The sequence below is a fragment of the Sylvia atricapilla genome, chromosome 10, assembly GCF_009819655.1.
Source record: "Sylvia atricapilla isolate bSylAtr1 chromosome 10, bSylAtr1.pri, whole genome shotgun sequence".
NCBI classification, from domain to species: domain Eukaryota; kingdom Metazoa; phylum Chordata; class Aves; order Passeriformes; family Sylviidae; genus Sylvia; species Sylvia atricapilla.
In genome coordinates this window covers 19,287,088-19,314,771 of record NC_089149.1, presented here as the reverse complement: position 1 = coordinate 19,314,771, position 27,684 = coordinate 19,287,088, and the positions used below count along the sequence as shown (strand labels likewise).

At 44.4% G+C, this 27,684-nt stretch overlaps 1 protein-coding gene across 3 annotated transcripts in view; it reads right to left on the bottom strand.

Moving 5' to 3' along the window:
- Positions 1-26,369, bottom strand: part of DGKD (diacylglycerol kinase delta) — a 59,161-nt gene extending 32,792 nt beyond the window's left edge. The window contains exons 1-3 of one of the 3 annotated variants that reach the window (XM_066326221.1): positions 26,220-26,369; positions 10,733-10,843; positions 9,966-10,046 (exon numbers count right to left, since the gene is read on the bottom strand). In XM_066326221.1, the coding sequence (XP_066182318.1) occupies positions 9,966-10,046; positions 10,733-10,843; positions 26,220-26,369 (342 nt within the window). Of the gene's footprint in view, positions 1-9,965; positions 10,047-10,732; positions 10,844-13,767; positions 14,205-26,219 lie in introns of those variants that run through there. The other 2 variants (XM_066326223.1, XM_066326222.1) reach the window with 2 other exon arrangements.
- Positions 26,370-27,684: the final 1,315 nt, after the last annotated feature.

The window sequence follows — 27,684 nt, the reverse complement described above, 5'->3', positions numbered from 1 at the left end:
CACCTCTCATGTTGACCCACACTCCTCTGTCCAAAACTAACACCAGTTTACTGACATTTCAAATGTAGCCAGTTAGCAAACAACAGAGCCAACCAAAGAAAACTCCTCATTTCATGTTCTAAAAATGGACTAATGTCCCTGAGTGGCCTTCCCTGATGAACAGCTGTGAATAATCAGATTCAAAAGGCAGTCCAAAAAAGACTCCTATATTAGACCAAAATTTAAACAGAAATCTGATATACTTCACCCTTTGTTGTACTGAACGACCTCCCCCACCCCAACAGCTGGAGCATAAACTTAATTCTCTTGTCTTGCTGCTACCTAAGACAACTTTATCACCTCTGCTCACCTGGGGCATTTTCTGGCTGCCCAGAAACTTCTCAGCAACAAAGTGACAGTCTAGCCAAGCATGCCCTGGGACTGTTTGTTATCAGAGTACATCTGGTGAGCTCAGTGACCACAAAAGATGGCAAAGCAAGTTAAGATCACACTGGCCCAATCACAGAGCTGACAGATGAAGAAACACTGTGGGGGGAGATGGGGTGGAGGGACATGGAACTTTGCTAAATATAATTTTCCTGATGTGTACATTTCTTGGAATGGCCAAAGTGGGGGGATGAGAACACCTGCTCATTCTGACTGCTTCCTTTTACTCATATCCTGTTCCAATATAGACTTACATTCAAAGGCGCTAGCCATAATACCCCTAAGAGAGCCTGCATTATTCCAAACAGTTGATGACTTGAGTACAGAGACAACAGGAATTTCTGAAGCTCTAGAGACCCAGAAACTAGAGAAAACAAAAAAAGCTGGAAAACCTTCAGCTTGATCAGATATGGCAAAGGTAGGGAAACCATCCCCCACCTGTAGCTAACTGCTATGTCTGTTCTGTGTGGTGGAGAATGATGTTGGCATCCTGAGAGCCCGAGACTCAGGAAGGAAAACCAAGTGAGATTGTAATGAGGTCCCAGCCATTCTTCCACTTCAGCTCCTGTTTCAGCGACAGCAGTAGTGAAATGAACAGTGAAAACAGTAAAACACCTCACCTGTCAGCAAGGTTCACAAACCACCAAATCCACTGTGGTTTAAACACAATTACTGAACTCATCTAGGGCGAAATGGATTAGCAAGTATTACTCCCTCAGCAAATACACAAAAAAGAAGACTGTGAAAAAGGGAGAAGAAAACACAAATTTGATATTCAAACCAGTTCACAACACTTAAAATCTTTAATGCCTGTCTCAATGATGTCTGTTTCTGAAACAACCTGGAACTCAGCATCAGGCCAGCAAAGCCTTAGGCAGTGACTCAGTATGACTTTAGTAGTTCTCTACAGTTTGGAAGAGAGCAATAATATGAGTATCAAAGACTCATGAAGGTCCAAGCCTTGCCTTCCTCCACAAACTACAGCCCTGTTCTATTTTGCAATTCAGCTTTCACTCAGTTTTGCCAACAAATCCAGCTCCATTAAGTCACTGCAGAGGTCAGTTAGAGCTCTCTAGAACTGCACCAATTCTCTTCCCTCAAAAGCTGGATGATATGGGAAAGAAAAAGTAGCTTTTTATATATAGCACTGGAGAAATGCACCAGTTTTTTATATATTTTTTTTACAGTGCAAGACCTTAATTTCCTGCTAAAATGACCATCCTCCACCCATGGAAACTCTCATTTCCATCAAATAAAACAAGTCATTAATATTCTTACAGTTGTGCCAAATTCTTTTCCCTTTTCTTTTTAAATAGCAGTAACAGGATTTTCCTCAAAGCTGTAAGTGCCCAAATCTCTGTTCACAATATACTGACTATTTTATCCCCAACTTCCATATGGCTGTTTTACCTTCATTTTTCAATCTATAAAATCCAAGAGAGCTCATTTCTATAGGAAAGCAGGTCCAGCATGTGCTGTGGTTCTCTTTAGGACCATTTTTACATTATTAGATTCACGCACCTTGCAATTTGTCCCTCCTGAGCCAGGGCAGCAGTGCATCTTCTCTGAGCATTAGCACTGGCACTTACTGCGCTACGCTATGCTATGCCACAGGTCAAGTTCAACTCGTGCTGACCCTCCAGCTGGGATTTCTCCCAGTCCCTATCCTCCCCCATGCTGCAGCGGGAAACCAGAGCAGACAGAGCGTTATCCCTGGGAAAATTATCATCTCTCATACCAGGGTCACATTCCTGCAGGCTTCTGGAAATTGTTCCTAAACAAGGCACATTCCTATTCTTGGCAATTGGTAAGAGGAGCAGAGACAAGAAGAGGATTTTAAGACGTTAGCAACAATTCAACAGATGTCAAAAGCTAGAGCATGCAAGGTTTTTGCCACTGTGAGCAGGTGAGAAATGCAACTATGCTGGTAGTTCAGCCCTGTTAATCCCTAGAGATCTCCAAGGATGGAGCAGTACCCAGTGGAAGTGGATAGAGTGGCTGTACCAAGTGCCAAGCATCTTAGCACAGCTCCATGACCCACACATCCTCCACTTCATGCAGTAGATGCACATGCATCCCTGTATCTGTTTTCCAAAGGACACAGTCCTGCAAGGAAGAGCTCCTAAACACAACCACTCTGTTCAGAAAGGGCAGCCCATTTAGGAAGGTAAAGGATATTTCAGAGAAAGCTTCCCACTCACTCAAACAGAAACAAACCCATGAAGAACATAGGGGCAGGACTGTTCCCCAGTGGTAGAGCTGCTGTCTCAGTGGGCTCACGCAAGGCTGGCACCCAGTAAATCACAGCACTGGGGAATAAAAGATCCTATCAGTGGCAGGAAAATGACCTATTACTGAGAGTTTATTGTTAGTAGCAGCTTCTCACAGCCCCCTAACTTCAGCAGTGTTGAACAGAGACCAATAGCTAGCACAAAAGGAAATTAATAGCTTTCAACAGCTTGATGAGCCCAGGAGCACCCCACACTAGGCCACCAGGCTAAGACAAATCCTGTTCATGCGCCGTCACAAGAACCAGAAATAGGGAGGCAGCATTTCTTGCAAGTAACGCTAGGAAGCCTCTCCCTGCATAAAAAGAAGCCCTTTCCTTCCAAAGCAGCTTCCATGTAAAGTTGAACATATTCTCAAATGACCACACATTCTTTTGCCTCTGTGTCCCCACCTGGAAGGGGAGAAGATGCCGAAATCTGCAGTCTTACTCAGGAAGGCTGGTGAAACCCCAGTTCAGCATGACAGTTACAAAGAGAAAAGAGATTATCAAACAAAAGTTTCCAGTGTTCAGGCACAAGGGCAGACATGATATCAAAGCTGCAAACTTCCCTATATGAAAGCAAAAGCTCTTAACAGTCTCCTTCACTTTTCAGCTCCTTGTCTATCCTGTCCCACAGCAAAACAGTTAAAGCTCAGTCTAACTTCTTACAGTAGTTTCATCTCTCTCAAAACCTCCCGCATATTTTTGAGTCACTCTGTAACATACAGTAGCAACCGCCAGATTTCTCCACCCACAGCAACTTCTTCCAGACTCTCTAACTCTTCTTCCATGTTTACCTTCTTTTTGGTAGCTTTTCTCCAGATTTTTGTTTCTTTTGTGACAACCGACTAATGACCAACTCCCACAGGAGGCTGGATTAAGAGTCCCAAAAATCCTTGACATGAAAGGATTTTAAATGACTATTTTCACTGACTAACAGTGACTCAGAATGGTCTGTTTACCAAAAGGCCTTTTCTCAAGGAGAAAAAAAAAAAAACTGCACTGAAGTCTGGATCACTAACTACTAAAATAGCAAAGTATTTTGAAACTGCAGCGGTTCTGACAGGAAATGGGGACTGAACTGCACTTAATGAAGGAAGGTGGAAAACCAGCAGAGCGATTCTAGACACGGCAATATACAGCTCAACTCATCTTTTCACTTGCTTATAAAGGAAATTCTGATAGCTGCCAATATAAACAGAGTACAAGCACTAGCAAAGAGTGTACAATTCCTGAATGTGTACACACATGGGTGTGGAAAAGACAACAACCCCCAGCAAAAGCTGAATTTTCCAACATGCACTCCAATTTTGCCCAATTTAGAGACAAGAGTTTAAAAACAAAGAAGAATGAACCATCCTGGTTCAGAAGTCCCTCTTTTCTAATCTTTCCCTTTTCCAAACATTAACAGGGCAATCCATGACTGTGTAAGAATTCAGGACACCTGGGACTGGCCTGTGTCACTATGTCACCAGATTAATCAGTCTTTTTGCCCAGCTGATGCCTTCTCTCTGGGGAGAGACCTGTTGAGAAAGCAGGGGAGGAAAATTCTCTCCCTTGCTAGGAAGCCCAGTGACTCCCTGGATCATATGTTCAACTCCATTTTCTTCAGAGGGCTGAGGCCACACAGGGGAGTTCTGAGAATCTGTGCAAGTGTCAAACCATGCAGATTTTCCTGATCTCTATTAGCTGAAGCTTGAAGTCCAAGTACGACTTCCTGCAAACAGCTTGCAATGAAAGTTCTTATATTCTTTCCCCTAATAAAAACAAGTGCCATGCTCTTTCTCAAAGCCTGTATTTCAAACCAGCACAACCAACCTCTGATCTGGCTGATCTGGGTTCCTCTTGCTCCAACAGTGCCTCAAAGATGCACAGCTCCAGTGCTAGGCAGGAGCAGCAAACCTTCTGTAGCTTCAGCAGCACTGTCAGCTTTCAAAACCAAACTCTTTAGAGAAGACTTCATTGCCTTCTCTGCTGAAAATGATATATTTTAATTTAAAAGCACCCACACAAATAATTCAACTTGACACAAAACCATGAAGAGACAGGCACTTTCACTGCATTGTGAATGAACTGCAAGTATCAACAACATACTTTCCCCATCAGGAAGGACTGTCATCACTTTGATTTTTTACCCAAGTTCAAACACTTTACCCTCTGCTTACAGGAAAGGTCACTTACTCAGAAATGAAAATTCATGCTATTTCAACACAGCATCAATAAGCCCTGAGACAATACAGCAAAAATACACACTCTGGAGATCAGTAAAGTAAAACTTAACAAGACAGAGACTGGTAACTTTGCTGCTGAATAGAGTCAATAACAAGGTTAAAATATGAAATAAATCATGGCACACCTCAGGCTTCCATAGAGCTGGAGAATGACATCCATACTACTTCTCAGAGATGACTGCACTCACTCATTCAGGGGCACCAGCAACTCCCTGTAAATCAGCCTACCACAACCACTGTTGCCTCCAGTCATGCAAGTACTCTGTAAGAGAGGTATTATTCTAACCTGAATACTTCCCCTCTCCTGGGACATTGGTCAGGGTGAATCATCAGTTAATAAACAGTATTTCTGAACTGGGTGCAGCATTTCCAACGACACCGCAGGCACACTTCCCTTTACTCCTCTTCTAGAGAATACATCTACATAAATCCACTCAGGAGAGAACACCTGAAGATGAACAGCTCATTGCAAACGTATTCTAAAGAACCTGAGCTTCTGACATCTGTTATGCCAGCACAGGTGACATGTTTCCCAGTGCTCAATCCAGAAAACTCACACTCCTGCTCTTACCTTTCACGTTCAATCTTCCTCTAAACTAGTGTCCAGAGCAGCCTACTTCCTCAGAAAAAAAAACCTAAACAGATTGCTTGACATGTAATTAATAGGATTAGTCTCGTCTGTGGTCAGTCTCTCTGAGCTACGTTCCACTTGCCACAAGCTGATTAGCTGCCTGCTTAAGGAGGAGCTGGGATAAGTTTCCTTCTGACGGCAATGAAGTGGAGAGGCAGGCGCTGACTGTAATAATATGCTGTTTCCTGTCTGCGGCTGAGCTGAGAGGTACTTCCCAACAAAAAAGGGTTTACAGGAGCCCAGGAGCTCAAGCTCCACCTCTTCCAGTGAAGAGCTTTAACTGTGGAGGAGGGGTCACTAGCATGGCTCCTGGCACTCAAAAATGTGCTCTGAACGAGCTTCCATTTTACCAAAGTATCAGAAAGAAGAAACCAAACTATACGAAATTCCCTCACCACACAGGATTATTTCTCCTATGGGATCTCAAAGCTCTGAATCAGATGAGATAAGAAGTAAACGTTGTAATTCATGTCATGTGAATGAGGGTGAAAGTCCATACCACCATTTGGTAGCAATAACTGGAAAACATTTACCAAACTACCATGTGAGAACCATATTGGAACACAAAATGTGTACCTCAGGAAGATATGAAGCCCTTTCCAGACCCTCTCCTGATGATGACAGTCATTTTTGACTAGTATTAAAGAATACCTACCTTATCTTTATACAAATTGTCCACAAAGCAGGAAAGGGTCAATGAACTGTTAAGGAACCACTTCTTTAACTGTATGAACTACACTGAAGGTACCAGGCTTAACTCAGTTGGCATCTTCTAGAAAAGAGCAGATCTTCAGCCCACACACCAGCCTGAGGAGGAATTTGTTCACCACACAAACACAAAACTGGGCCAAAGGAGACAATACAAAGTGTTTTCAAAGACTTTTGAGGGGACAGCTGTGGTGGCAAAGTGTTGACCTGAGCAACAGGAAAGAGAGTGACTGGTGTCCCCCAGACTTAGCAGCTGTCACAGGGGAGAACAGGCATGATGGATGGCTCAGGTCCATGACACAGGGAAAGCACATCATTTTGAGACAGAGAGATCAGTAAAACCTAGGCTTCCCAGCATCATGTTGAGAAAACACTATTCCAGGTTAAAGTATGGAACTCATTTTCATTGTAGATTTTGTTTTAATGCTCCTCACAGAACTGGAGGCTAGTCCATCATGTGGGCACCTTAACAAATCACATTATGGCAAAACTGCACTGTCCAAGAAAAAACTGTTCATGGAAAGAGCTAAAGTCTCACTAGAAAGACCCAGTGCACCCAGTATGATCCCAAATCATCTGCTTTTTAGAAATCACAAGAGGTTTTGAGGATATGGCTAAGAAACGGCTGCTCAGAAATCAGGGCCAGGCTCTGACCTCACCAGTCTAATGTTATTGATATCCTTTTTGTTAGGAATACAAAATAGCACACACTGATGACAAGAGTCCAGGCTGCAAATTGACTGCTCTTTGAAACAAAGGGTCCTGAACTACCAGGACAACACACTTATCATTGCATTTGTGCCACAGATCTTCTCTAAGGCCCTCTGCAACCCAGCAACTCTAGGAAAAGCCTGGGGACGGATCTTTGTACTAAAGGATCATACATGGAAAGCCCAGACTGTCATAACCCAGACATCCCAGAATAATTTACCTTGTAGACAGCTGAGTTAAGGATCGAGATGGCAGAGAACAGCAATAGAGACAGAACCAGCAAACACAACACCTAGAGGCCTAATGAGAGAAGAGAGCTCTGGCATGAGGCTGCTGTAAGATTTGTTCCCAGAGGCTCCTTGTTAAATTCATCTGCAGCCACACTGCCTGACCTAAAGGAACAGAGCTAAACATAAAGCTTTTCATTACACATCAGGGAATGGAGCTGTACAACACTGTAAGCTCAAAAATGCCCCACGTCACATCCTCCCAGCCCATTCTGTAGTCATCTACTCTGGATAGCAGCCCTGAAAACTGTCCCCACTGCAAACAGGATACACTTACTGAGTGTATCTATGCAAGATCAACCAAGTAAACCACAGCGGAATTTGTTATTACACACTTTTTTCAGAGAAAGAGGTCTGTGTCTTAAAACTCATTTTTCTCACTCTCCTTCCTGCTGAGAGCAAACAAATTACCTGTCAGTCACATCCTATGTAAAAGGTTTACTGGCAACTATTTTGTAACCTTACTCCTCTATCCATGCAGCACAACCTTTCCTTACTTTATGCTCTGGTTTTCTCCTCTCATGATGCCATCTCCCCATGCTCCTCAATGCACTTTCAACAGTTGCTCTTCTGACTGCTTAGCCCTTGTTACTTCTTTGTTTCAGATACACACTATTCCTCCAAGAGGTTTATCTGATGGTTTTGTTGCTTGTCTTTATCTCAGGAAGTTAGGAGCGTCAGTCAGGCAACCTGATTTGCAGAATCTATACATTAGGCAGTACAGATGCCTGGACAGAGGCTGAGTTTTCTCAGAAAGAAACCATTTTTTTTTACAAACCCACAAGTACCTGCCTCCATTGAAGAAAACAGAAAACCAGAAAGAAAACCAGAACATCAAAAATTCTGCTTAAAACACCAAATGCTACATATTTTCAGTTTAGGAGAAAAACTCAAATCATATGACCCACTCATTTGAAACAGGGGAAAAATGCAGCAAAGGACTCTGAATTTTAGAAAGGAAGATACAAAGGGGAAGCAGAGTGGTCTTAGAGAAAACCAACAGAAAACTACATGACTTCAAGGAATCCAAAGCACTGACAGCAATGATGGATGTAACAGAGCAAACAGCAGCAAGACTAGGCCACCTTCTCATTTCTTAAGTGTTTTTAGAGCTCAAGGTAAACGAGTCAAGCACCTCCATAAGTCAGAACAGAAAGAGCAGATAGAAATTAAAAGGAAATATGTTTTTCTTGAATTTACCTAAGCACCATGATACACTACTCAGCTGGAGACAGTGCAAACTGTACCTGCTTGAATTTCAAGGTAACCCTTTACCTTTTATCAGCTAGGTAAGGCAGGGACTGGCAGAGCCTGATACCAGAGTCTTGGAAATAACTCTTCCATCTTTGACTCCGATGGGGCAATCTGAGAAAGCAAATACAGTTCTTCCTTCTGTCCCTAATACAGTCTTCCTGATGGATATTAGATCTCTCCCAACTACAACAGTAAGCAGCACAGTAACAGTACACTTACCTCAAAAATCAGTCCTTATTTATACTTGAGAAAACTGAAGCAAGATCCAGGATAAAATGCTTTTTTAACAGGCAAATAACATCACATTCTTGAAAACATATCCCCTACTCAAATCACTGCATAGACTTTCTGCTCTCTCACATTGACATCTGGTATCAATATTTACTTACCATACCCAGATGTACCTGCCTCCTACCTGTCCAACTATGGATATAGAAAGTGTTTTCAAGCCTTGGGAAGGTGTTGGGATTTTATCTGGACACAGGCACTGCAAAGCCAAAAGCCACAGCTACACGACAGAAATGCCTTTTGGCAGATGTTTGTAGCAGCAGATCACTCCTGCTGCAGCACAAGGCACACTGCCCAGTGCTGGTCACCATCTGCAGGATCAGGAGGGATTCCTCCCTCCTCCTGGATGGTTCCCCCCTTCACCTTGCCTTAGAGCAACACTTTCTTTCCCCAGGCCCTCCTTCTCCTCTGTTCTGAGCCCCTCAGGAGTTCTGTGGAGGTTTGCTGCTCACCAGCTCGACACTCACCCTGCAGGGATGATGTTAATGGCTTCTTTTCTGCACACCAGGTGCTCCCCCAAATTGGAGCTTGCAGAACACCTGCACCTTAGAAATAGAATCATTTTTCCTCCTAGTTCCTGAGCCTGGGGAAAATGAAGCAGGGACACCACCACATTTCCAGACTGCAACTACTTAGCACACATTCCACATCTAATGACTATCCTGAACCAATCCCACAGTTATTTCTGTGCTATTTCTTTCTGTTCCTTCTTTTGCTTTCCCACTATATATAGAATGCATATATAAACACACACACAGACACACAAAGTCAGAGAAAGAAGTTTACATATTTTAATGCCTATGGGAAAAACTAAATTCCTTTAGCAAGATCTCCAGCATAAACATGAACATCACCTCTAAGTCCCTCAGTAGAACAAATTTTTCTGTCCCATGGTGCAAACAGGTTCTATCAAACCCTCTTAGCTTATAGGGAAGATAATCCCTGAATTCCAAGTCTTAGCACAATGCATAGTAACCTGAGGTAATTTCCAATGTTCACAACTATGAGTTATCATATTGTAAAGAATAGTAAGTTTATTGTTTTTTTATTTTTCATAAAAAATGCTGTGAAAGTTGTTCAGGTGCTGTTCAACTCTGCAAAAGAGACAGGATGTGTGGAAAAGATGCAAGAAGAACAGAAAACAATGCAAAAAGTCCTACCGTGAAGCTGTTGTTGACATTCTTTGTGCTGGATTCTGCTACACTAGCATCTGTCAGATCCACTTCATCAAAAATAATGGACTGGAAAGAAAAAATTCAAAATCTCAATAAATTCTTGAATCCAATGTATAAGCAGCAAACTCAAAGGGAGTTGGCCTAGCATGCTCCATATCACAGCCTTTTATGATTTGAAAGAAAGACACAGCATCAACAACATCAAATAGACCTGGAAGTCTAGTTCCATACACTGGGGATCACTCTGGCCAGTCTTCAGACAGGGAACACAATGACTTTATTTTTAATAAAGGATTATTTAAAAATAATCCAAATAACTGTAGGCTTTGTTCTTGTGAAAGGAGGCAGTTTTATACCTAGTTGATTTTCAACATACTAAACCAGATGCATAGCAGCTCTGATTTGATAAATTCTTTCCTTACTTGTCTATTGCACTTTAAGTTTTCATTTGTATTCTCTTCTTTCTATGGATTCAGAGTCCATTCCCTACTAACATGTACCAAAAGGAGAAAACATTTCCACCAAATGTGGAAAAATCAGTACCACAGGTCCGCATGATGCTTTGCTCCAAAACCAAGGACTTCCAGGTGTGAGGCATAATGCAGCGATCTTCTAGTAGCTACAAAGCCTGAAGACCAGCGCCTGAAGAGCCTTTCTCTGCTGAGGGCTGCTTCCCTACTGAATCCCATCTGCCTTCAAACCCCCTCTACTGACCTCCCTCCTTGGCTTCAGAGGCACTGTAAGGACCTTACCTTAGCAGTTTTTGCATAGTAGAGCGTTCGTCCTCGCAGTTTGAAGTATCGTCTCTTCCAGCGCTGGAAGGAGCTGGTTTGTTTCATCAGCATCCCCTCTTTTATGACAGTCTACAAAAGCAGAGGAGAGGGGTGAAACACAGGTTTTACTGACAGGCGCATTTTCTGCTTCCCCAGCACACAGCCCAAGGGAAACAACTGGAGCTGGAGACCAATAACCTCAGTGCCCTCTGCTGGAAGCGTTTCACAGATTCATTCAGCAAAACTGAGCAGCCTTCACAAGATAAAACTCTCCTAAGCACACAAGCCACACTGCGGTGCGGTTTTACCCTTGTCTCCAGCGCTATCACGATACCAAAGAAGATAAATTAAACTGAATGAGCATTTCAAATCTAACAGTGACTCAGGGAGTGTAACAGTTAAACTCACCGAGGTCAGATTTCAGTTGCAGGTAATTGCACCTTTCATTTAATTGGCATCTGATTACCAGCACATACACACCCAGGATATCTGTCTCTACCTCCAGCTGTGCCTTGTGAACCAGCATCTACCTGGCACAGAGGTGGCAAGCTGCAAGCCCAGAGGGTGAAGGATGAAACTAGTGCAACGAAGGAGCTATATCCAACATCAGCATTTGGTATTCTTCAGATAGTCTTGGCCCTGCCTCGGTACTCTCTGGCCAGCTGCCATTTCCCAGGGCTGCAGTGCCAAAACTGTCTATGCATGCTGTCTTTTTTTCTTTAACTGCTTTATAACTAGACTGACATACCAGCATACACAGGCTCATATGGTCGTTCATATACTGTGCATATGTGGGAGTGTGGATTTAACCCACATGCACTTCATTCAGGTTTGAATATCAACAGCTACATGAAAATAATCTCAAAAACTGCAGCTCAGAAAGACAAAAGGCAAAAAAGTCAGGGCTGAATGTCCAGCCCCAAATTCCTCATTGTAAATACTGTCTAGGAGCAACAAGCAGTGCTATGTCATGCCTTGGTACCACAAGAAACCTACTTCTCTCCTCAAAAGAGCTGCAGGAACCTACGTCTTGCTGAGAGAGCCCAATGCAATAAACACTCAGTTAAAACACAGGACACAAATGGCCTGACAATCTCGTAAGACAGGTTATTCTGTATCTTGGTGCCAGGAAAATGACATAGCTTTAACATACCAGAGGTCTCAGTGGAATTCAGGTTTGTAACAGTCAGGTCGCTGATAAGTATCAATTCACAAACAGCACCAAATGGACACCACCATGCTACTGCAGCACACAAAATAAATACTCTTACTGATCCACAGGGCTTAGTTAATTTTAGAAGTCCTTTCCAGGGTATTAAACTTGCTTTTAAAATGCTATATATATTTCTAATGTGTGCTTTTAGTTTTTGGAACGAATTTTGATACGCTCCACATACACTGGCCCTTGCCAAGCTCAAAGCTTCCTCAAAAACCACTTCGAAAAAAATGCTGACTCTAAGGAGAAACATCCGTCTGACAATATATGCTTCTCTTTTGCTAGACTGAGCTATCCTCAGACTGCCCTGAGAGATCACATGGTCTGGACCACCACGGTGAAACCTCTACTTACAAATCAGCTGAGAAGAGCAGGCTCCACATTGCACCAGATCCTAAAGAAAGCTGCCGCATATAGAACCCACTACAATCTTCCTCTACTGTGCTGGGAAACAGAAAAGGGGGAGAGCTCCCCTGTCTCCTGCAAGAACATCATCTACTTTGGATGCTGGGCCCTTGCCAGCTCCAAGGTTGGCAAACCCAGGCCTCAATGCTTCCCAGTGGTGTTTCCCAAAACCACCCGTGTACTGGAAGAAACACCTGCCAGTGTTCAGGCAAACACCAACGTAGTGTGCTCTCTTCAACTGGGAATTGCCAAACTCCACAGAACTTCCAGCAGAATGAAAAGAGCAAACAAAAATGCACAATTGAGGATTAAGCTCCTATAACAAAAATGGCTGTTTCGCACACCAGCTCCTCACAGCTCTCAATTAGTCACTGAAAGGCATCCCGGCCTTGTTTTCACAGAATACAGCAGTAGGACTAAAGCCTAAGACGCCATAAGGCATTTGGGAGTGGCTTTAGAGTCCAGAAGTTAAACACACTACTGCAATACCCAGAAACAAAATGTTAAACCACGCCAGAACTGGTGTTACATCAATAATCCAAAATTCAGACAGCATCTTAGCTGAAGCTTCAGCGTAAGAGAAAATGGAGTGCAAAGACTGACCAAACAGCATCCCTTGCTGAAACAACTCTGAAGGCAAGGCCAGAGCTGAAGGCACTCATCTGGAGCCAGGAAAGATGCATTCATGCTCCTACTCTGCCATGGACTTTTTATGAGTTCCCAATAAAGCAATTTTCACTCTGTGTCTCCATTCCTCATCTGTCAAATGGAACAAACAGCACTCACCAACTCTGTGGAAACCCACTAAAATATATATTTCTCTCACAAGTTATTTTAACCTCCAGCACCTGAGTATCAAAGAGAAATGTAAAGTACCAGCATTCAATTTACCATGCTAAAGAAATCACACATTTCTGCAGCTCATTTTTTTACAGGGAAGAAAATGGGAAAGCAGCAGGAGATTTTCCAGCTTAAGACAGAAACATGGAGAGATTTTTGCATTCCCTGGAAAAAAAACACATATAAATTAAAAATGAGACAGAGAAAGCAGCTACTGAACTCTGAAAAGCCCTGAACCAAAATCAGAGAGGAACTAAAAAACCTGGGGAAGACTCCTGGGATGAAAAGCCCAAAGATATCAAGTCAACCAGGAGGCTGATCAAAAAACAGCAACTTGCAAGAGATGTCAGAGCTCTGTTGCTATGCTTATTTACAGCTACGGTTAAACTGGGGTCAGCCAGAGCCCTTATACACCCCAGGCTCAGGCAGCATCACTTTAGCCAAACTCTTGCCCAGCCCACCAGCACAGCAACTCTCAGCACAACAATACCTCTGCTTTCCCTCAGCTCCCACCGCTCTCAACTGCTCCTCCACCTCAGATGGGCTCACTCACCTCTGCACGAGACGTGCATTCCTCCATTCCTCTTTTAAACCCCCTTTTTTTTCTTTCTTTTTTTTTTACCAAAAGGAAACACTTGCCGAGGTTACCGTGCTCCGCTCTAAGCAGCGGTTTCCGTCATTGCCAGGCTCTATGTATAGAAAACCTCACGGCTACCCAGCTCAGACATGAGAGGCCAGAGCGGGAGCGCTCACTCTGCTCACAGCAAACATGCCTCTGGTTCATGCTGCCCATCTCTGCACGAGAGCAGCCGGGCTATTTATAGGCACTCAGCTCAGCACAGTTTGGTGGGTTTGGGCGGAAAGGGCTGGAGATAAGATCAAGATGACTTTATAAAATGATGTAGACATCACTGTCTTTCTCCTCCTCTATTTTGACTTTACAGCCAAAGGACTCGTTACTTGCAGAGAAATGCAGCTGCAGAAAATGAGCTGGGGATAGGACCTGACTGCAAAGCAACACAAATGAAATAAAAGGGGGGAGGTGAACAGTTACTTCTGCTCCCCAGCCTCTCCGCAGATTTTTAATTGAAGAGCTACTCTGATCAGATTACTGGGCATGTAATCCATCAAGATAAAAGTGAAATTGCTTCTCCCATAGTGAAAAGAGAGCGTTAAATCTATTTTTAGTGTCATATATTGGATCCTACGGGAAAAGCTACTGCCCTGAAACGTTATGGGGATTAATTATGTGCATCCTATCCAGGATAAATACTAAAATTGTTTGCAATGGAACTATGCAGATTGTTTTCTATCCAGCTGAGGCCCTTTCCAGTGTGGTGTCCTGTGGCATGGCATTCTGTGGGCAGATTAACACTATGAAAAAATAAATTATCTTCTTGGACCGAGTGTAAAATGATGTGCTACTGGTTTCAACACTGACGTCTTTTATAATATTGTAAGTCAGTGTAAAAAAGGTTACTGAACAAACCAACAATTTAAAACAACATTGCACACAGCAGAGTGTCTTAAGAAGTCTGAAAAGAACAAGATTAGATAACTGAAAGGCAAGGCCTAGGAAATTTCTTACATTTTAGTATTTATCTTTGGCCTTGAAGAACAGCAACTTCCTGCAGAAAAAAAAAATCAGTTCATGGCAAGCAATACACAACCCTCCCCCCAGCTCATCCCCTTTCAAAACTTGACATTTAGGAAGAGCAATAGTATGTTCTCAGATTTCTCCTGTCAAAACGGGTGCACGGTTCAGGCCCAATCCTGAACTGACAAAAGAAAAGTTTTGCCACTGACCTCAACAGGAATGATTTCAAACAACTCAGAGGACTTAAAAAAAGAACTCAAAAGAAAGCCTCGTGCTTCACTGTTTCCCCTTCCGGCCTTGTAAGAACAAGAAGCCAGAAGATTAACAGGAGCTGTTCAGAAAACCAGTAAGACACAGTTGTGTTTTTTAGCATCACCGCTCATCTGAGGTGTCTCTGCACCCAGTAACCCATGTCAGGAGGTCAAAGACAGCCTACACAGATTAAGTACTTTCTACACTGATAAGACGAATTACTAAAAGTTAGGAAGGATCATGTCAGATTTCGGTTACTTTCAGATTACATCCCTCGTTCTCCTGCACAAAGTACTGCCCACCAAGTGAAACACGGGAGCAGACATTCCTTTCCTGAAGCTTAAACCTATTGCCCCATTTGGAAGTAGGGCTCTTGATAAAACTTATTTCCTAATCTGGAAAACTAGCCCTATTAGCCAGACTGAGGGTGACTATCAAGCATGTCCAGCTGTCAGGCTGGCAAGTGTCCCTCAGCACAGGGAGGCTCCAAACCATGTTTGATAGAGACAGATGAAGAACAATGCAACTTATTTCACTGCTGAGATCATAACATATTCTTAGGGGCAATTATTCAGTGCAGCATATCTAAAACGAGAATTATGCCCCACTGGCACATCTTTCCAATGCAGAAAAAGAACTATGTACAAGGTAACAGGCAAATGATACAAAGCTATTTAAACAGAATCCCAAACCCGAAGTCTCTAGCACGTGGATTTCTGTTTATCATGTGTCTTCAGAATGTAAAAACTTTAGGACACACACAGTTTTTATTTGTATGTACCACAAAACACTGATGTCAAACAACAAATAATTGACTAAACAAAGCACCAAATGCAGCAAGGAAAAAACAAAATGAGAAAGTATATGAGGAACTGGGCTATCTTTATAGATGCTTACTAGGGAATTTTACAGGCAGCTGAGCCCCAGGGCCCAAACAACCTCATCTAGTCACTGATTTTGAGTAAGCTGTGGCAAAAAGGATAGGAATAGACCTACAGGCGCTTAAACATGGCCAGACAGCCTTGCTGCCCTAGGGCAGGTACAAATCTGAGTGCTGTAACTTGTGCGTAAGACAGTTTTAGTAGCTGGTGTCATAGAAGCTCCCCGTAGGCATAAACATGAAACTAATTAATATTTAGAAATCAAATAAAACACGGTAAATCCAACAAAGAAACTACAGGAATAAATCTAACTAACCCCATAGAATAAGACATGAAATGTCAAAAGGGTAGGGGTTAACAAGCTAATCTGAGAGTAACATCCTTCCACCAGACAGTGGTCACACCCTGGAAATGAACTCCAGGAAGCTCGGAGAAGGGAAATCTGGATCAGTAAAGCAATTCTAATGATGAGACACATAGAGAGCTTTACAGACTTATAGGGGAGCACAAGCTAATTGCAGGTTGCACAGTCCTGCTTGGGAATTCTACAGTAAATGCACTTTGCTCTTGAAAAAGTGAAAATTGCATTAAGATTTCTTTCACTTGTACCAAAAGAGCAAGATATTACGAGAACTCACTGCAAAAAAAGGATACTCCAGAAGAAAGTCAGAGCTGGAATCAAATGTCAAAATAGAAGCTGGGGGAGTGAGTCAGAGGCCCACTAGCAGAAGATGAGCACTACAACTGATGAAGGGGGTTACAGTACAGACCTTTGTACAACCACATGGGAAAGCCTGGGAAAACTCTCCTAACAATCATCCTGCCAATTCTCCTCTGTTGTAACCTCCAGCCCTGCTGAATGAGCTGGACTCAGCACACCCAGTGAGACGAGAGACTAGGGCAAGCACGGCTGACAGCTCTCCTACAGCCTCCCTGCAACTCCCAACAGCAGAATCCAGAGGAGAGCACAGCAATCTATCCATGGAGTAGCTGAGATGTCACTGAAACAGGTAATGCAAGCTCCTTCTCCAGATCCACAGTAAAAAACAGGGGTTGGTATTAAATAATCACTGAAAAGGCTTTAAATCGCCTGGGCACAGATAAATGGTCAAACATTTCCATTCTTCATTAGTTCAAGTTGCAACCAATAAACAAAGAATAGGTCTTTGAATCAGCTTCTTTCAATACCAGGTTCAGCTGCTACTACTGGCAACAACTCTCCTAAAAGAGATGCACAGTCACAGACCAAAATTCAACTAATTACCAAATGAAAAACAATTTGAGAGAGCACACAAAAATGTATATGAAAGGAAATACAACATACAGCCTATCAACACACAGCTCCTTGGTAAAATGAGCTCTTTCAGAGTGCTCTAAGAAAAGTACTAAACCAGATGAATATTCTGGTCAAAACACTTAGAAGGGAGAATGAAAAAACGCACACCAGGACACTGATTCAGGATGAGTTAGGAGCTAGACACCTCCTGGCACACTAACTCCTTAAGCCTCAGGATGCTTTCTATAGGCTTTCAGCATCCTTCCCAAACCCATTTATCACAAGAGGGTAACTGAGCACAAAACTCCAGTCAAACTATAGCAAAGCTGGAAGATAAAGGCTCAAACCCATCCACAGAGATAACTAAAGCCAAAAAGGCCACAGTTTAATAGCTACCTGAAAATTTTGGAATGGAATAAATTTGTAAAGGGTACTAATTAAATGTGAACTTTATACATTTAAGGACAAACATGAAAAGTTTGACTGTGATTTTTTCCTACCATCTAAAATTATATATACATGACTACATCCCTTCCTTGGGCATTTTCCCCATACACAAAAAATGTTAAAATATGCTACCTACAGTAAAGCCTTCTGAAACATGCCTGTCACAAGCCATGCACCAGCACCACAGAATCCTATGTCTGAGCTCTGAAGCACGTGGCTCTGCTGCTGAGGCACAGCAATAGAACCTCATTTGGAATCATAGCCTGTACACAGAACCCTCTAATGCTGCCACCTGTACTCCCACAGCTTAAGTCACACTCTTATTCATTCACATTCAGAGAGACGAGTTATTACCAAAAACCCACGTGTCTAAGCCCCCATCTACTTCGCCAGCAGGCAGAAGGAGCCAGGCACTCACCATAGTGGGCTGTCAGAGCCATTTGAGATGCCAGTACCAGGCTGGGGAGTGTGACCGGTGCTGGCACAGAACAGCAAATGTATGGGAAGGCACACGCAGAACAGAGCTGCAGATCTCATCCTCACACTCATAACCACCCCATCCTTCCCACACCGCTCAGCGTCATGGAGATCTTGGCCAAGTAGGAAGGAAAAGTCAGCAGAAAGTACCAGTAAGAGAACTTCAGGATATGGGAAAGTGAAAGTTATACCTTGAGGAAGAAAACTGAATCCTTTGCCCTTGTGTTGAGGCTGAAAGAAAGACAGCTTCCTCCCACTGTGTCTGGATTCCCATGAGCTCTGCTACCGAATTCTGCAAGGAGCCTTGTTTGGTAGGGACTGCCAGAGCCAAATCCTCATCCTTTTACTCCAACTTATGCTCTCAACCTATTTATTCAAATAGGTTGAAAGCAGAAACTGGCTTTTGGCCTTTGGCCATTTAATTAATACTTAGGTATCTTAGAATTTATTTTTATCTCATCTGTAACAACTGTCGTAATCAGATTTTCCATATTTATGTATTAAACAACCTATGTTTTTAAGGGGTTTTTTTCTCATCTATTTAACATAGTCTTTAAAGGATACTGCAAAGTTTTAATTTGTTTTTCCACTTGCCCTGTTTTAATGTCCTGCAAATACCTTTGACCATGCCAAGACTTCTTGATCAGCACCAGCAACAACAAAAAAGATGAGCACAGCCCTGGGAACACCGTTTTGTTAACTTTCAGCTGAACAGAACAGAAGGGGCTGGCACGAGTTCCCAGAATACTGATTTTTAATAAAACCTCAATGAAAGATCTACACACCCTAGAGAGTGCTCTGCCCTGCCTCAGCTGAGAGCAGTTCCAAGAGCAGGCACCTCGCCCTCCCTGTTTTATCAGACATACTTCTGTCATTCAAATACCACTGAAGAGGCTGTCCCACGGGGTAAGACACTACCTGCTGGAGCTTGCACCCCCTGCCTCAGTTCCCAGGTCTGGGGATGCCCTGGGTGATTTCTTGCATTTGTTACAAGAAGTTTGTATCTACATCTTCCCTACAGGAAACTGCGGGTAGTATCACCTCTCCTGACTAGAAAATTACATGGATAAATTTACTAAAGCTTGCAAGTCTCAAGTGCAGTGAGCTCAATACAAGCATTATGTGATCAAGAGAGCATTTCCTTTCTCAAAAAAGGCAAACTACAACATCAGAACAGTGATCACATGTAAAACTTTTCAACGTAATATCGAGATGGTGAGAAAACAAAAAGTTCTCCTCTAAAACCAAATGATGCAATCCTGTACTAATCAATCGCCTAACTGAAGTGGTAATGTTGTAGACATCAAGCCAACTTTTTCCTCTCTGCATGAGAAGAGGGCAGCCAGCTTTAGACCCCTTCCTCCTCTATGGAAGTGCTCCCATGTCCAGGTGTGGTCCAGGGCCTCCAGACTGCAAGCTCCATACCCTGTGGAAGCACTGCACTGCTGCTGCAGAGGTGCAGCGCTACTGAACATGGCATGCACGATAAGCTCATTACTGTCTGAAGTGTTTTATATAAAATGTGTGAGGAGGCACCACAAACCAGGCAGCTGCTGTGGAAGAGTGCTGCTGCCTCAGCTATTCTGCCTGAAGCTCAGCTACCCCTGGATGACTATCCCACAGGGCTGCAATACTAAACAGAAGCATCTTCTATCTTTAAGAGACACATAAATTCTTAGTGAAACAAGAAGCAATAACCATTTGAAGAAAAAGCAGGGAACAAACTGTTTCAGTGGAGAGTTAATAAAATATCCTTTAAATAATGGTCGGTGCATTTGAGATCTTGTAAAAACGTGTTCCAAGAGGAACACATGTTCACTTGGGACAGTATTGAGCTGCAAAATTTCCAATGAGGCTGTGCCAATATCTAGGGTAAACCTGCAGCTTTCCAGGAATACGGAAAAACTCCGTCTATCCCACGTGTGCTTTCTCTTACATATGCAGGTACAGCTGCTATTTTAGAAATATTTTAGAAATATTTAGAAAGGATTTGTAATTGAAGAAGGTAAAGTTATGCAGGGTCTCACACGGTATACTGGATTTCCTAATCAGGTAATCTGGAGATACACATTTCCTTGTTTTCATTTATAACCCTGCACTCCTCCAAAGTAAAAATTCAATTATTTTTCTTTAATGAGAGGTTTTGGGTAGGGGAAAATACTCCAAATATTTTACTTATGTTGGGGGTTTTTTTGCTTAGTTGGTTTTTTGTTTTGTTTTGCTGTTTTTTTTAAACAAGCAATCAAACCAAAACATTCAATATCTATGCTTTTTGGTCTCTAATTTTATTAGAGAAAATAATTAGTAGCCTGGATACTTTTTAGTGATGTAGTCTAAGTAAATCCGTGCTCTTTAAAACATGGAAAAGTTTAATGTTAGCTCTTTAGTTCTTGGAACCTGATCTATAGTTAGAAGGAATGAGAAACGCTTCAAGTGCGTGTGGTTTTGTGCTTTGTTTTGTTGTGCGGTGGGATTTTTTTAGTTTGGGTTTGTTGTTTTGGGTTTTTTTTTAACAAGGAAGTAACAGCTGTTGCTTTCATACAGCATCCAAAACGCTCCAGCAGCAAGGCGAACTTACAGTACACCAGTGGAAATAGTGCTGGGAGGCTTCCCACACTGTGTCAGAACAAATGACTCTGAAGTGCACACAAAACAGAATGTACATTAAGGGACAGAAGCCCTCTTACAGCCGAAAATCTTACCTATCTCTTGATGCTCAGAGAGGAAACTAGTATGTTCATGCTGTTAATCCAAGAAAATTCATGTCCTTAAACCTGTGCTCAAGATGTTTCAATTCAATTACAAAAACTTCTCTTTTGCAACAGTTCTCGCTCTTCTTATGTGAAGAGTTCCCAGTTTCTCTCTGGATTAAAGCACAAACCACCACAATTTATGACACATGAAGATCCTAAAAAGTCCTCTTTCAGACAGCCCATTAGAAGGCAACAAAACAAAACCAGACAGACATTTTAATATGTTTTAGTGGAAGATGCCACAGACAGAACATGAATTAAGTCATGAATTCCTGAAAATGCCTTCCTTATTTCTTGCTTATTTCTTTTACAGTATTGTTTTACTGAAATGCTTTGCTTCTTATCATAATACCGCTTTCAATACTTACATTTCAAACTAATAAACTAAAATCTCATTTTCCTCACTCTAATTTCAGGTAACTTTAAAACACTTGCCCTCAGAAATAAAAATAACACTTCTTTACCTATAAAATGGACATGTTATCTAATAGGCAATACAAAAAGAAACAAAATGAGCTTTCTTCAGTTGCCCATGCTGCCCACCATATGTCTGAGGACTCAGCATTGTATGCTCTGGAAATTCGCATGAAAACCAGGAGAAACATTTTGCTTCCGCCTGTTTTTCTGCCTTTATGCTGCAGGGTGACTCCAAGACCTGAAGGCTACGGGTCAGAAAGAGAATCACAACTTCCCATAGCACAAAAGGCATCTCCTATAGCTGGTACACAGCACAGAGGAGGGAAACGTGCTAGTTCAGATGCTGAACAGCCTGCCCACAGCAACATAAAGCTCAACACCAGTCCATCTGTACAGCTTTCCAGAATACAAATGAACTTGACACATCTCTGCTACCAGAGCCAGACAGCTTCCCAGAAAGTTTGGAGAGCTGCTCACTCTGTTTGCAACTCTGGTGAAATACACGCTGCAAACATGTCTTTAAAAGTTCAAGGCAATGATAAATGCTTATAAAAATGAAAATATTACAGACAAATTGCTTGTGAAAGTAAACAGAACTTAGCCTGAACTAGTCTAAACAAGAAGTTCTCCTGATGCTACCCAAGGACGCTGCTGAAATCCTGTCTGGTAAACAAACTGAGAGCTCAACATACCAAAGCTGGCAAGCTGGAAATCCCACAGAACTGATGAATGAAATGGGAAGATGGCCTGCTCATCCACCTCCAGCTTTCTGAGGGTTGTAATGTGACGCTGGAAATGAAAGGTCAAGTTCAAAGGAAGAAGCACACTTTGCTGTCAGAGCTTATAAAAGGTGCTGTGCTCCTTGGTTTCACACCTTCAGCTTCCAGGACCACTTTGGATATTCCTGTGCCTCAATCCATGCTGAGTGACAATGAGATGACATTACCACTTCAGCTGGTTCCAGCTGAGGTCCCAGCACTGCTTAGGAGGTGGGAGCAAGGTCGTGCTGTTGCTTCTCCTCACACACATTTTCCTTCTTTTAGTTAATTTCATCTCTTTCCTAATTCCTATCCATTCAAAAATACTTCATCTTAGCTGACCAACAGTTTCTGCAGCTACACCAACACCAGCCTGAGACCAGAGAGGAACTAAAAGCAATGCACTCGGAAGCCTTATGCTGGTACAAGTCGGTCAGGTCTCAAAATGGCCGATCAAGCACACAATTCAGCCTCTGCTTCTCAGCCAGCTAGGACAAGAGCACTCACATTACCTACTATACCTGCTCAAGTGAGGTTTCCTTTTTCCATAATAATAATAATCATCATTAAAAGACTGCTAAACATGCTTCCTCTATACTTTCTTCTCTGCCTCAAAAATTCTTTCTAGCTAAAAGCAAGTACATTAGAACGCAGTACTTCACTTTCCAAACACTGAGCTCTCCCCCTTCTCCTTCCCTTGCCCTCTGCCTCACAAACAACAGATTTTTTAGCTAAAAAGATGTTACTTGTGATTTCCCTTCAGACCCTGCAGATCAACATCTCAGTCCTTAAACATCCAAATTATTCCACTTGCCCCACCACTATTACACCAAGCTACTTGAGCCAAATACAGTTGAACAATCTCTGGGCTTTGAGACAAATTCACTGAAGTTTTATGGTCTTGCAAGCAAGCAAGCAGCTTTACTTGTCAGCATTTCTTAGGAAAAGTGGTGGCAGGACCAGAGGAAGGAAAACGTACCTTCCAAGTGCTTGCAAGTATGACAAACAAGTAAATTCTGAGGAATCCCATGGCCACAACAGATTTCACACTCAAGCTGTGATAATAGCCAGCTTCCATGGTGACTTAGCTGTACTTACAGGCCTGGTCTTAAGCCAACTGCAGCAAAAGATGTGGTCAGAAGAGATTTATATCCTCAGGCCAGAGTAAAAGTCTGCCTGTATCTCTTACGGTCATTGATGGACCTGTCCAACAGCTTCTACAGCTTACAGCAGCCTGCACTCTATCATTCAACAGACAAATTCAGAATTAAGTCTGCCTTTATAAAGGAAGCAAGCTCCACAGTCTCAACAAAACCATGATTACTCATGAAGTTGTCTTTTCTCCTTGACCTGAGGGCAAGGAAAGAGCATACATGCAGCAGCATGCAGAAAAGACAATGACAAACCAAAATGACATCAACAAACAATAAAACAAATGAGTCCTGAATATCATAATACCTGGGCTTACTTGGAAAATTTGACACTATTTAGTCAAAGCTTTTTGGCAGGTTAACACACAGAAGGCTTAACATCCGTAGACAGTATCTGTTTATAATCCTTGTTCTCTAATATGCTTACATTTGCATATACAAGTAGCTGGTTTTGTCTTCTTCCAGCCATGCTGACACAAGAAGTGACGTAAAACAGGGAAGACGATTAAGCAGGGACAGGAGGATGTGCTCTGCTATAGTCAAACAAAAACACAACCCAATCCACCTTTCACTTTAGCATCTCTAACATCCTGCTATAAGCAAGAGGTCCTACTCTAAGCACTGGAAAAGTCTTTGTATCCTTGCTCTCATCACAAACACTAACATGGAGACAGACTATAGCATCCTTCCTTCCTTTCCACGGGATCCCTGCCACAAGCGGTGTTAAAATATCCCAAGGTTCATCCAGCAAGCCAAATTCTTGATATTCAGCACTCTGGATACAGGAAAATATCTCAAAAGGCTTATTTTTTTTTCACAGCAGCGGAACAGACGAGCTTAAGTCACCCGGTGCCACAGCACAACTGAGATCTGCTTGATACAGAATATCAACAGGTTTAGAGGGCTACAGAGTTTCCTGGTATGGTCAAAAGAACCATGTCACAGCCCAGCCCCGCAGTGCCTCAGCCCAAGAAGCCAGTGGCAGTGCCAGCAGCACCTCACAGATGGCGGAAGCAGCCCCGTCACAGTCCTCACATACGACTGCACTTTATCACAGGAGTTTCACAACTGGGACCAATGCAGCCAAACAATGATGAGCAGCAGAATGATGGCAGGTCCTGTGTTTGAAAGCAGGGCAAACCAGCCAGCACAAAAAAGAGCCCTTTGAATAATGCTCCAGACACTGCACCATGCAGAGACATTTACTCTCCTTCGCTATGAGTACAAGAGAAGCAACACTGAGCTGCAGCACCAGTGCTGAGCGAGCTTTTGCATCCCCACAGCTGCACCGTGCTTGTCCATGCTGCAGAGACAAGGTGAGCACAAGGCAGGTGATGACACAGTAACTAACCTGGTATTTCTAAGCAGAAACACATGACACAACAGTCCAAGAGTTACACAGGAGCTTAGTGGCTACAAAAAAAAAAAATCATGCTGCTATAATAAAAGTGGTACAGAAAAGGGAAACTCTCTGTGCCTGGTTCCCAGTCTAAGGTTGAAGGAAACCTTCACATCTTCTTTTACAGTAACAATATAGAAGAACAACAATTGTGGTTGTAGTTGTAGAATGTTGTTACAGCCCCTAAAAATGGTGTTATTGTTCCAGGACAAGTCACAAAGGGATAAAATACAACTGGGCCAAGTGGAAAGGATGGTTACCTTACCAGGAAGGCAAAGCAGGACAGATAACGCTGGGAACAAAGACTAACCAGCTCTAAGATCACTCCTTGACCAGACAGGAAGACAAATATTGCTATATGGCTACAGAAAGGTAAAACAGCACAGCATGAGATTGGGAAAATTAGGATGCACAAAAAGGATGAGAAGATGCTGAGGGAGACACAAACAATGACTGCAGGGAATAACAAGTGCTGCACCTTCCAGAGCAGAGGCCTGAAGATCAGACAGAGACTTGTGCCAAGTACAACAGCCATGGAGGAGGGAGGTGTTGGAAATCAATAATGGAACACTGTGACAGGGAGCTATGGCTGGGATGTGCAGAGGTTCTCAGGGAAGGAGGCATGGGGAGGTAAGGAAGGAGCCCGTGGCAGCTGTGACATGGGAAAAGGGGAGATGCAGCTTCATGGAATGAGGATGCCCTTGAGGATTCAAATACCAGGTAAATGGAGCAGCCCTAGGGAGTAAGAGCCCAAATCTGACCTCCATGACTCCAAGAAAATATTACAGGGAAAGAGGGTAAGAAAAGAAAGAAGTAAGACAACGCTCTGCTGAGCCTGGGTACACTGATCACTGAGCCGGCTAAAGCTCCCTGGAAGGTCTCAGCCTGGGCACTGGGAAGAAGGTGGCCTAAGCTGGGCCACAGAGGAGGGGAACTGGAGAGGTTCAGAGAGGCACAGGGGGGCAACTCCCGGAGACCCTGAGGGCAGTTTGTGGGGCGCTGGCAGGCGCTGAAGGGCATTTAGGGGGCAGCTGTTAACGGGCACCTGAGAAACAGCTCATTATGGGGATCCCCGAGGGGCATTTTGGGGTCCACATGTGCCTGGAAAGCCATTGGGAGCGCTGTCAGGAGGTCTCTGCGGTGTGTGTTGGGGGTCGCCAGCAGGACCCGCGGGGAGGTTAGGCTGTCACCGAAAACGACGGGATAAATAAACCTCTCTAACACAGACACTACTTGCTACAATAACAGATTTTCCCAACAGGGGGAAAGGGGGAAATGGCCGAGTCCTGAGGGGCGCTTTGGCGGATGTGAAGCGGTCACAGGCAGACCCCCCGAGGGATGGTTGTGAGGGGAGAGGAGCGGGGTGTGTGGGGGATCGCCGGCAGCTCCCTGAGGGACGGGCTCGGCGGCAGGCCCCAGGGGAAAGCTCCGGGGGTCTCCGGTAGCTCCCAAAGCGGCGGCCCGGGCTGGCGGCGGCGCGGACCGTGCCGGGCGGGAGGGAGAGGCGGCGGCACCGAGCGTAACGCGGAGGCAGCGCCGGCCGCAGCGCCGCCAGGAGCCCGAGGCCCTGCCCGCGGCCCCCTCCCGCCGCACGCACCTTCTGGCGGATCTGCCCGGACGTCGAGACTTTGCGGATGAGCTTCTGCAGGGAGCCGGGCTCCTGCTCCGGCTCGCTGTCCGACGACTCCTCGGGCGCGGCGCCGGCGGCCGGCTCCGGCTGCGTCTGCTCAGCGCCCGCCGCCGCCATGCTGCACGGACCGGCGGCGCGCCCGGCGCCCCCTACCGGCCCCGGCCGCGCGGCGCCCCCCAGCGGCGGCCGCGTCACACGGCGGCGGAGGGGCGGGGAGGGCCCGGCCGCCCTAACGGGACTGTCGCGGCCGCCCGGCCTCTGCCCCGGCCCCGGCCCCGGCCCCTCCCCGCGGCTCCCGCCAGCCGCCCGGCCGCCCGTCGCGGCGGCTCCGTGGAGCCTGGGCAAACGTGTTCAGCGCAGCCCTCCCCGCTGAGGCCAGCCCTTCAGCCCGGACCGTGGTCCCATTCCTTCCCATTCTTGGTGGCTACTGCAGCACAGAATCACAGATTTTTATCGGGTTGGAAAAGACCTCTGACATCACCCAATCCAACCTATACCCGAACACCACCTTGTGAACCAGACCAGAGCGCTGAGTGCCACGTCCCGTCGTTCCTTGAATACCTCCAGGGACGCGTACTCCACCGCCTCCGCGGACAGCCCCTCCCGCGGCTCTCCCCGTGTTCCCAGGATTTAATGAAATGCTTTGAGCACACCCTGCCTAGCGCCCAGGCTCCCCCAGCCGAGCAGCCCCCGCCCCTGGGGCAATCCGGGGCGCTGCGGCCCCGCTCCATTCGCCATGGGCAGGTGACTCCCCCGCCGCTCCAACACCCGGCAGCGACGGGCAGATTAATGTTCCCGCTGGGATCTCAGGAAGGTGCGCGAGGGGAAAGCGTCTGTCGCGAAACCCGTCCTGTCATGTATTTGCTCCAAGTTGTCTTCAAACACAGCAGGTCCAGAGATGCCATCGCTCCCAGCACGCATCCCTCTCCGGGAGCTGGCGAGCTCTCAGCTAACAGAGTCCCACCACATCAAAGCCACGGAGTCAGGAAACTGGATCTGCTCTCCCCCAGCGGTAAACAGGAGGAGCAGGCCACAGGTCTGACTCGGTAGAGCAACGTAACACCAGAACCAGAAGAAAGGGAAGATAAAAGGCAAACAGTTGTAGCTAGAAACCTATTTTCTGCTGACAGAAGGCATCATCTGCTGGCTTGAAAGGCCAGAGACCCAGCTTGTCCTGAAGGACAGGGAACTGCAGGAACCAGCAGAAAGCCCTCATTGCTCTCTGAGCAAATGACCAGCATGAGCTGAACAAATACTGTCTCAAAGTGCTTTCCCAAGCCCAGACAAAAGAACAGATGTAATAACCATTTAACAACCATTTCCTCCCCACTGCACAACAGAGTACACTGTGATTTTTGTCACACTTAGCTTACAGAAATCATCACCACAATCTGAATTTGAGAGGAAAGTCAGGCAGCGACAGAGGCCCCAC